This window comes from Sinocyclocheilus rhinocerous, unplaced genomic scaffold (assembly GCF_001515625.1).
Source record: "Sinocyclocheilus rhinocerous isolate Xijiao unplaced genomic scaffold, SAMN03320098_v1.1 scaffold615, whole genome shotgun sequence".
Taxonomy (NCBI): domain Eukaryota; kingdom Metazoa; phylum Chordata; class Actinopteri; order Cypriniformes; family Cyprinidae; genus Sinocyclocheilus; species Sinocyclocheilus rhinocerous.
The window spans coordinates 871606-881893 of NW_015631049.1; the positions used below are offsets into that span (position 1 = coordinate 871606).

At 40.3% G+C, this 10288-nt stretch overlaps 1 protein-coding gene across 1 annotated transcript in view; it reads left to right on the top strand.

The window, feature by feature from the left end:
- LOC107741271 (teneurin-1-like) overlaps positions 1–10288 on the top strand; it is a 166835-nt gene that overhangs the window by 86050 nt on the left and 70497 nt on the right. The window contains exons 4-5 of the mRNA XM_016553970.1: positions 2620–2857; positions 7224–7369. Of these exons, the coding sequence (XP_016409456.1) occupies positions 2620–2857; positions 7224–7369 (384 nt within the window). The remainder of the gene's footprint in view (positions 1–2619; positions 2858–7223; positions 7370–10288) is intronic.

Genomic DNA, 10288 nt, shown 5'->3' on the forward strand with positions numbered 1-10288 from the left:
TGACATCGCACTGTCCCCTCTGGTTCTCTCTGAGTCATCCAGCTCCACTGGGGCTGGATGCCATGGTACAGACGTGGCCGAGGCTTCGTCTGTACACCTTTCCCCCGATTGTTCTGCTCCCGGGTTCTGGAGAGAGTGCGCTGGAACGAGGTCAGTCGACTGCCAGTAGCCCCGTTCTGGCCAGGCCGAGTATGGTTCTCGGACCTGATTTCTCTCTTCGACGGCGCTCCATGGGAGATTCCCGTCAGGAGAGATCTCCTCTCACAGGCGGAGGGCGCGCCCCCGCCCGGAGATGTAGAAGCTGTGGGTGTGGCCTCTGAAGAGGCACAACTCATAGCTTCTGGTCTGTCAACCGAGGTTGTTGAGACCATCCTCCATCCAGAGCTCCCTCTAGGTGGCGTGGGCATTCTCGTTCCCGTAGCGTTTCGACGCAACTCGAGTTCCTGAAGGGGAACGTCTCCAGGTTACGTATGTAACCATGGTTCCCCGAAGGGAACGAGACGCTGCATCTCAGGGCCATACTTCCGGCATCCCTGCCAGTGCTTGCTTCACTGCTAGAAGCTGATTATTGAGGTCATGTACATATATTGTGTGATAAGTCGATATATTGATTATTGCGACAGGCCAACTACCACCATGCTTCTTGTGGCTTTTGCCCACAATCACATCAGCTGTGGCTTTTGCATTAGAAAGTGCAAAATAGTTTTTAAAGAGTGTTAATTTGAGTGGATTTGATCAGTTTCTGAGGTGATGGAGAGAGTAAAAGAGCTCTTATGTAATGCAATCCCAGAGCTTTAAGAGTGAGGTTTCCTAATTGAATTTGTTCGGCTGCTCTCTTTATGTCTGGGTCCATTCATTGAGATTGAAATTTAGAGCTTTGTGTGGACATATGGGTGTGTGTGTTTTTTTGTTTTTGTTTTTTTTGTGCGCCATTGCCAAATCTTCAAATAGAAAGTGTTCTTTTCCGATTAGGAAGTAATTTGGGCTCTCAGAAGAGATTGAGTGAAAGGCATGAAGTGAAGGGACAGAAAGGAAAGGACAAAAATAATAAAGAGAGAATCTCTAGCACACTAAAACAGATAGATAAACCCGATGAGAGCCTAATGGAATTAGAAGGGAAGGATCAGACGTTTTTGTGCATGTGTGTGTGTATGTGTGTGTGTGTGTGTATCCTTTTTTCCAGCAGGGTGAGTTTAGCAGTAAGTAGCAGTAGCAGTAGACACTAAGCTTTGTTTTAAATGAAAGAGAAGAGAAAATTATGGAAAAACGCAGCATGTGTGCAGATGCTGCAACATCAGATAGAGTTTCTGTGATCTCGATCTCGATCTCGATGGAGTCGGATGCAGACACTTGTGGACACTTATTGTGATGCTTTTACGGACCATTCAGCTTGTTGTAATTCAAGCAGAAGCTTAAGTATCTAAGTAGAATGTGCTGTTTTGCAAAGATAATAAGACCACTGGAAAAAAAGGTGAGAAAAGAGGTTTAATAACACCACATGAAGCCTATATGCATATTATACATTTGAAAGATTCTTGCTATAAAGGTAAGCTATATAATTAATTATATTTTTAAACATGTCTGAATTCTATATATGTCTTAATATATTTATATCTTAATATGCTTATAATGCTATAATGTAGTTCTTGTGGTATATGGTGTATAATGTTGTACTTGCTACTTTCAGCAAATTCTAATTATAAATTCCACTTTCAGTAACACATTGTTTCAGCTTATATTTCCCATGAATAAAAGAAAAGTATTTGGTTGAGTTATTTTAATCATATGTAGTTATAGGCTTCAATGGTTGAGCTCAACAAATGTGCTCAATGGGCTAATATTTGTGTAAAAAAGTCTTTATTTGTTTTCTTGTGTTTTAGAAAGGGTCCAAATAATGTAACTTCCTTGGTGTGACAATTTTATGGAATGATTGAACAATTAATTGATTATCAATTGAACAGATTAGGTCAAAACTTTTTTATATTGTTTTATGATTTTTATTTTTGGACTTAAAAACCACAAGACGAGTGTGGTGGGACAGGCCAAAATCACAGGTTTTGGGTTGGGGGTAACTTTACAAGTTATAACTCATTTCTTTTCAAGCTTTGGTAATCTTTAGTCTAATTTTTTGTTAGATAATAGTTTATCTAGCATATTTAAGAAAAGGTAAAGGAAAAAGACACCAATTTGTACCCTATTCATTGCCGTTTTCAGTACCTATTCATGGATCCATCTTTAAAGAGTTTAATGCAGTGTAATGCACATGATAACACATTAAATAACTCAGGAAATTGGATGCTAATTATGTATTTTAATACATTATACTTTTATATGTATTATACATGAGGCCACACAAATGATTACAAGCCGTAGGACATTAAAATGCATAAAGAATAGCTTTATAATTCATTATACATATATGCTGTAAAGTGAAGTGTTACTAAAGGTTTTTTGAGTTTGACAAGAAAATAGAATCTGTACAAGAAACGGGAGAACGATTTTTAAAAGGATCCATTTCTCTCTCAAGAAATGGACACTTTGAAGACTATCATTAAATATTATAATTAAATCTCTTTTTCTCTTGCTCTTTCTCTCTTTTTCTTTTCTTTTCCTTTCAAGATCTGCCTTCCAGCCCTGTGGCTCAGTTCACCTTTCGACCACTGCCCCCTCCACCTCCCCCGCCCCACGCTTGCACCTGTGCCCGTCCAGCACCGACTCCCCTTCCAGAGGTGGTGCAGAGGAGCACGCTTCCCGCCCGATGCCAACCACTGGACTCCGGGAACAAAGCTGGACAGGATGACAACGGCCAGACGCACAATACCTGGGCACTGAACAGCAACATACCACTAGAGACCAGGTGAAAATACAAACACGTACATTTGTTTTTCTATGATAGTCGGGTCTTTCCATTTGACTTTTATTGTTTTATACTGAGGTAATGATGTTTTATGATCCTTAAAACCTTATGTCTTAACCTCACCTTTCTGCATTTTAACATTTTTACTAAGACATTTAGTGTTTTGTAAAGCCATTTTCCTCAGTTCTTCATTGACATCTACTTTGTAAGCAAAATTTGGCCCACACCAGACTTTGTTTATTCAATCTCAAGCAACCAAGTTTCCAAAGAAACACCCAATTAATTTTTTAAGTTAAGCTTGGATAATAAAACAGACAAAGGAATGACTAAATCTTCAAGAGAAAGAGAATATGCATGAGTTGAGTATATGTGTTTGTCTGTGAACGACAGATGGAGAGATATGATGATGATGATGATGATGAAGAAGATTGAGGGTTGACCTACTCTTCTGAAAGAGAAATGGGAGAGTAAATAAATGATGAAGGATAGACGTGTCTGCTTTGAGGGAGGAAATTAAGCTGTCTTCCTGGGGTGATTGTCTTACACGCACACAAACCCCAAAGATATTGGGGAAAATGAAAGCCACGTGAGCGTGCATACATATGAGCGTGTGTATGGCGGCTTTTCTAGATTTCCAGCAAGGTGAATTTGGCAGTAGCGGTCAAAGTTATTTTGACTGAGAAGTTGAACAAACAACCGTAGCTGTGTCACATATCCATTCTGCTGCTGATAGCTGTTATGTACATGGAGAGATGTTTATTGTTTTATGAAGATTTGCCATGCTGGTCAAGCATGTAGCATTCTTTGTCATGTTGTGATTAAATAAAGCCACCATTATCCAAATCCGGCTGTCTCCAAACAACACCTATTAACAGATTTCAAGTGTTCTGAACCACACTAAGCACTGCAGCACCTTTTCAAAAGTCACCACAAGCAGCAGGCAGCAATGGAATGTTTATGCTTGCAGCTATTAAAGGAATGCTGGGTAACTTAGTCCTTATGTATTTTTCCAGCAGCTCCAGTCCTGTTTTTCAAACATCACTTAATGCTGTTGAAAGGAGAATGAAGCGTCTGAATGAAGCCAAGAGTAGGAGTGTAGAAATGTAACCTCACTTGCTTACAGAGTTCACATGGCCACACACTTTGGATTGAAACAGGGCACGGAGTGAATGTCACGCATTCAGATGTTTTCTTTGAGATTTGGGGGTTAAAGAAAAGCAGATTTACCAATTTTGTAGAGTGGTTCGAAAAATCCTGCCAACTGCTGCAGGAAAGTCCTCAGGTTAAAGGGTTGCCTGAGAGATTCTGGCCGGTTTAAATAGCGGCTCTAGCCGATCGCCCGATGACATTGGCGCTGTATCGAGAACGTGTCATCGTCATGGTGAAGTCTATACCTGCTGACATGTTGCTCTCTCCCAAATGAACTTTCTCAATTAAATCTGGATCAGTAGACCAACATTAACGCACAGAGGAGAAGCATATTATTCCGAACACTTGCTGATTCAGTCGCCATATACTGTATATGTACTGAATTAGTAAAAAAATAATTGTTATATATACATACACCTACACCTGTACCCAACTTTGTTTTGGATGTGCACACCTTTTTGATATTTTTCACATAAAAAATATATTGAAATGTATTTATATTTAATATATAAATATGTTTAAGATAATATATATATTAAAATATAGAAAAATTAAACGTTTTCATATATAATATAAAAATCTATATTCAAATATTTGTGTTTATCAAGTCAAGCTGAGGCTTCGATACAATGGAAATGCATGGTGATCACTGGCTGGCTTAAAAAGTTTTTTTATGTCTTTTTTTACATCTTGCATTTACATCTTGTGTTATTTCAATCTGAGATTTTTTCATTATGACAGTTTTCCGTGTACATGCCTTGTTTCACAGTTTTTTAAAAGTGGTTTAACAACAAGCCCCATACTGGCCATGTAAATTCAAGCTCTGAGATTTCAGTGAGAAAAGCAGCCAGTTTAATAGAATTTATTTTGAGACTGTAGAAATCTGAATTGTATAACTGTGATCCTCCATGTTCACACCTGCTCTTTTCTTTCTCTCTTTGTGTCTTTTTAACGTCGTCTCACTCTTTCTCTTTGTTTTCTGAGTGTTAATTGTTATTTATTTATTCTACAGTAAATAAAGACAGGATTAGTTCTGCGTGTCTAAGTGTGAAATTAACTGTCTCTTTTTATTGGCTGAGGTAAACTGTAATTTTCTCTCAGTCTCAAGCCTCGTTTTACCATCGCATGCTCATTTAAACGCTCCTTTCAGTGCTTTGTACAGCATCCCTGTAAGACACTATAAACAAATAACCAGAACTTGCTTGTGTGTTTCTGGGTATATTCTCATTGACTCGACTCGTCTTTAGTACTTGACATGTATTTGACCCTGAAACAGTATCTGCACTTTGCGTTTTTCTTTACATTTCCACATTTGTATCCTGTAGCTGACTACTTTGGTCATTTAGCCACGTTGGCTGAAAATATTTTTTATTATCACTGTAAATTGAATGTATTCATTTCATGCAAATAATTAGATAAAAAATAATGTGTTAAAAAATTACACAGATTGGACACTAACAAATTGGATTTTGCTAAACAAATTGATATGGAAAAAAACAGACAATATATTGACATTTAATGGCACTTCTTGCAATGCCACAACATTATTTTTCATTATGATATATCCAATAAATTATAATAGATCCAATTAATTATCCAATCTGCACATAATGTATTCAGTTTGATTAAAACTGTTCATCTGTTATCAGCCATAATTGTATTTTTATGTACAGTGCTGTTGTGAGTCTCCACTTGCAAGCGTGGTCAGGTTTTGCTAACTTTGTAGGGCTCAAATGTCCCCGGAAATATAGTAAAACCTGAAACGACCTATTTTGTGGGGACATTTGAGAAGACATGACAATGAAAACAACACCATAAATGGACTAAACATTGTTTCAATAAAAACTGAAAAATGCCAAAAGCTGTGTTTTGGGGGTACGGTTTTGTTTTGGGAGTAGTAATTAGCTTAATTTAAAGAACAACAGATGGATAGTCTCCACTATAATATAAATAGAGACGTGTGTGTGTGTGTGTGTGTGTGTGTGTGTGTGTGTTCAGTCTTTCACCATAATCTTCAATCTGTATTGATGTCATCATGCCTTTTTTTGTCTCATCAGCATATGAACTTGTAAATGTGTTTAGACTGATCTACCTTTCAATGATTTTGTTCCTTTTTATTGATTGACCCTTTGTGTCTTTGGAAGAGTTGCACACGTTTACCCTGGTCCAGATTTAGCTGATGTTGCAAAGAGATCAATTTGATTCAGTTGAGAATCATGTGTATCTTGGGAATTTGAAGATCTGTCTTCTGCTGCCTTTGGGTTTTTAACCTAAAAGCTGTAACCAATTTCCCCATGGCTCTCTGTCAATCTGTCTGTCATCGTGATGACACGATTAAACGACCATGTTTCTGCGCCTGTGTGCTTCACAGACCAACCGGTCTAGCCGCATGTCGGGATAAAAAACGGAAACTTTTGATTTTAAAATGAAAGAATAGCTACAAGGGCTTTAAGAACTCGGGTAGCTGACATGACATGTCAAGCAGTGACAGCAGTGTCCTGCATTATGACATGATATACTTCATCTAAAACTTCTTTAAGCTACTTTTTTTTTCTAATTCTTATAAAATTGTTATGTGTGCAGTTTTTATGATCACATATTAATTAAGAGAGTACATTTTAAAATTTCTAAAATGACTTAATTTTATTTTTATCACACCAAGGGATTGTTTCAGTGAATTTCAAAAAAGCTAAAAGATGGTTAAAAAAGAAAGTACACCTAAAATATTGCCCTTATACATTTATGTACATTTCAACCTTAAATCTTAATATAAAAAAGTAATTATTATTATTATTAATTTTGTTTTTATTTAGTAACTGCCAAGCATTGTAACATTACTTAGTGCTCGACAACACCAGGACTGTGCATCTCTGAGTAAATTGTTTTTAAGCAGGCACCTTTTAATTACTCTAAGAATGGACTCCTCTGTGTAATTAATATCATAATTCATCTAAAGGATGTTATCTATTAATAATGGCTCATTAATCTCTTGTGCTAAAAATCTGTAATTAAATGCACGTGAGTGCAAATGACTCCAATTAGTAACCAAAGCAAGTGAGAGTGATCACACACTCCAATTGCACCTCTCTCTTTTTTTTCTCACCATCTTGCTCTCTCTGCCTCTCTTTAACTCTTCCAGGTGTAATTTGAGATATTCATAAAGAAATTGATTGACAGATCAAGTAGCACATAACGTGTTGATTCTTTTCCTGTACAGGCACTTCCTGTTCAAACATAGTTCAGGTTCGTCTGCCATTTTCAATGCGGCCAATCAGAATTACCCTCTGACGTCCAGCACAGTGTATTCGCCGCCTCCAAGGCCTGTACCCAGAACCACCCTCTCCAGACCGCTCTTCTCATTCAGCAAATAGGCGTATCGTAAATATCCTATCTGAAATGTCCCATTGTCTTTTAGGTTAACGTTAGGGTTGTGTTAAGGTTAGCATCAGGGCAATATAATTCTCCACTAAATCTTCAGGTCGTAAGTAGGCACCCACTACGACTTTCTACATTGATTGTTGGGTAAAATCTGTGGAATGGAATTGAAGCCAAAAAAAATTTTTTTTTGTAATTTATTTTATTTATTTGATTAAAATATACTTTTTTATATGTTTTTGTGGTAGTGCTTGTATTTAACCTGGAATACTCCTTTAAATATGGTACAAATTGTAATGTTGGAGCTGAGACTAATACACTCTGTTGGTAATTATCAAATTAGTCAAAATATATATATATAAAAAAAAAAGTAAATTAAACGGGGAGTGAGATGTGTGTAATTTTATGGATGATGGACTTTAAAGGAAGTTTAATGGAGTTAAATCATAAGAACTTTCAGCTGTATTCCGTTGGTGTGAATTCTGTTAAGGTATGAGTATATAATTATCATTAGAGAAAGAATAAGGGACAGTACTGAGTTCACTGTTTAAATTAAGGTCAGATGTTTTAATAGAGTGTTTATCCTAAGAGAAGGGTTTTAATTGGTCTGTGTATGTTTAATTCAATGAGTTTAATGAGGCTGTATTGTCTGGCCTCACCACAATTTTTACTTTAACAAGCACACGTAAGCTACCAGACTTGCACCACACTATGAAGACATTAAGTAGGGTGTGAATGTGTGTGTGTGTTTTTGTTATGCCCTAATTGAGTCAAGGACCCTACAGGGACAGAGAGAGAGAGGCAATCAATAATTGTTGATGAAAATGTATCAAAGGCATTGAGTGAATCTGTGTGTGTGTGGCTTTTAGACTTTTAGACATTATACTTATTTTCATAACGTCATGATGCATTGCCCCATAATAACAGTGTGGCGCACAAAACATTTTATTACGTGAGAGTTTTTTTGGTGTGTGTCAAAGGGAGCTGTCTGTGGGTGTGCGTTGCTCGCTTCGGAGGGATAAATGGGAGGTGTTTTTGAGTGCAATGACCCAGATAGCTGATAGTATCCAGGGAACATCTCTGTTACGTATGTAACCCTCGTTTCCTGAAGGAGGGAACGTAGACGTCACGTCGTGACCGACGAATTGGGATCTCGCTTCGAGAGACCAATCTACTTCAAGTGTAACTAAACAAGCCAATGCACATTGGCATGCAATTATTGCATCCAGCTGCCGCTGATCACAGCGTGAGCATAAAAAGGCAGCCGGTGCAATGCATACCAGGTTTTCGCTGAGGAGCCGAGCTGGTGACCTGGCCACTCAGCGATGGTACAGCAGCCGTGGCGACGTGACGTCTCCGTTCCCTCCTTCAGGGAACGAGGGTTACATACGTAACCGAGACGTTCCCTTTCAGTCGGTCACTACGAGTCACTACGAGTCACGTCGTGACCGACGATTTGGGATTCCCTACCAAAGCACCATGGATGCTGCCCCTTCCAGTGCCCTGTGCGAGCCATCTGCGCCCCTTTTTGGTGTAGGCTGGGGCTCGCAACAAGAAGACCATTCTTGGAACAGGAACGCTGCGGAAGCCCCATCCTTCCCGAAGGAGGTTTCGGAAGCAAATATACATATGAACATCCTTTTAGGTTCATATGGAAAATTGGAGGTGATTGTAATCCTCATGGAATGGCAGAAGTCTGCCGGGGAAACACGGGCTCCGAGGCTATACCGTGGACTTTACACATATGGGAACCACTTAGGCCTCTACATATGGAACCCAGCCCTCTACCGGTTCTCACGGATTCAATGAGTGAGGGCCTAGCGCCAGATGTTCCGCCACGTCTGGCTGCCGAGGGGACGGAGGAGCTCAACAGGTTCTACTATACGGACTCTCTGGAGGTCCAGGGACAAGACATGAAGTTTCCAGAGGTCTGGACGTGGGTGCCACAGGGTGCCCCATCTCTGAGTCAGTAGATCCTTCCTCAGAGGAATCTGCCAGGGAGGGGCTGTCGCGAGGAGCATTAGTTCTGGGAACCATGTCCGAGTGGGCCAATACAGCACCACAAGCAGGACCTGCTCCTCGTCCTCCCTGACCTTGTACAGCATCTGTGCGAGAAGGCTCACTGGGGGAAACGCATACTTGCACAGGCCCCACAGCCAGCTGTGTGCCAGTGCATTACGACATGCGACGGGAGCACAGACCACCTTGTCGGTTGATGTACGCAACAGTCCAGCAGGTGCTTGCCCCGTAAGCGCCCTTAGAGACGGTTCAAGGCAAGGCGCACTGCTAACAACTCTAGGCAATTGATATGCCAGTGCAGTTGGGGGCCCGTCCATACCCCCGACACTGCATGCCCATTGTACGTGGCCCCCCCAGCCAGTGGTGGAGGCATCCGTGTAAACCACAGCATGCCTGGAGACCTGTTGTCTCGTATGCAATAGCCCTAGTGGTGTAAGTGTCGCTGCAGCTGCCATATGCCCCAAGAGCCTCTAAAATAGTTTCAGTGGGACTGCTATCCTGCACTTGAATGAATTCCTCTGTGAGGTGTGCTGTCTGTTTGACCGAATCCAACTCCATACCGAGAAAAGAGATCCTCTACGTCGGGGAGAGTTTGCTCTTTTCCCAGTTGACCCGAAGACCCAACAGGATGAGGCGCCGGAGCACCAGGTCCCTGTGCTCGCACAACTGATCTCGAGACTGTGCTAGTATAAGCCAATCGTCGAGATAGTTGAGGATGCGAACATCCTGCTCTCTGAGGGGAACAAGAGCCGCCTCCGCGACTTTCGTGAAGACACGGGGAGACAGGGACAGCCCGAAGGGCAGGACCTTGTATTGGTATGCCCGTCCTTCAAACACAAACCGCAGAAATGGTCTGTGGGGCGGAAGGATCGACACATGAAAGTATGC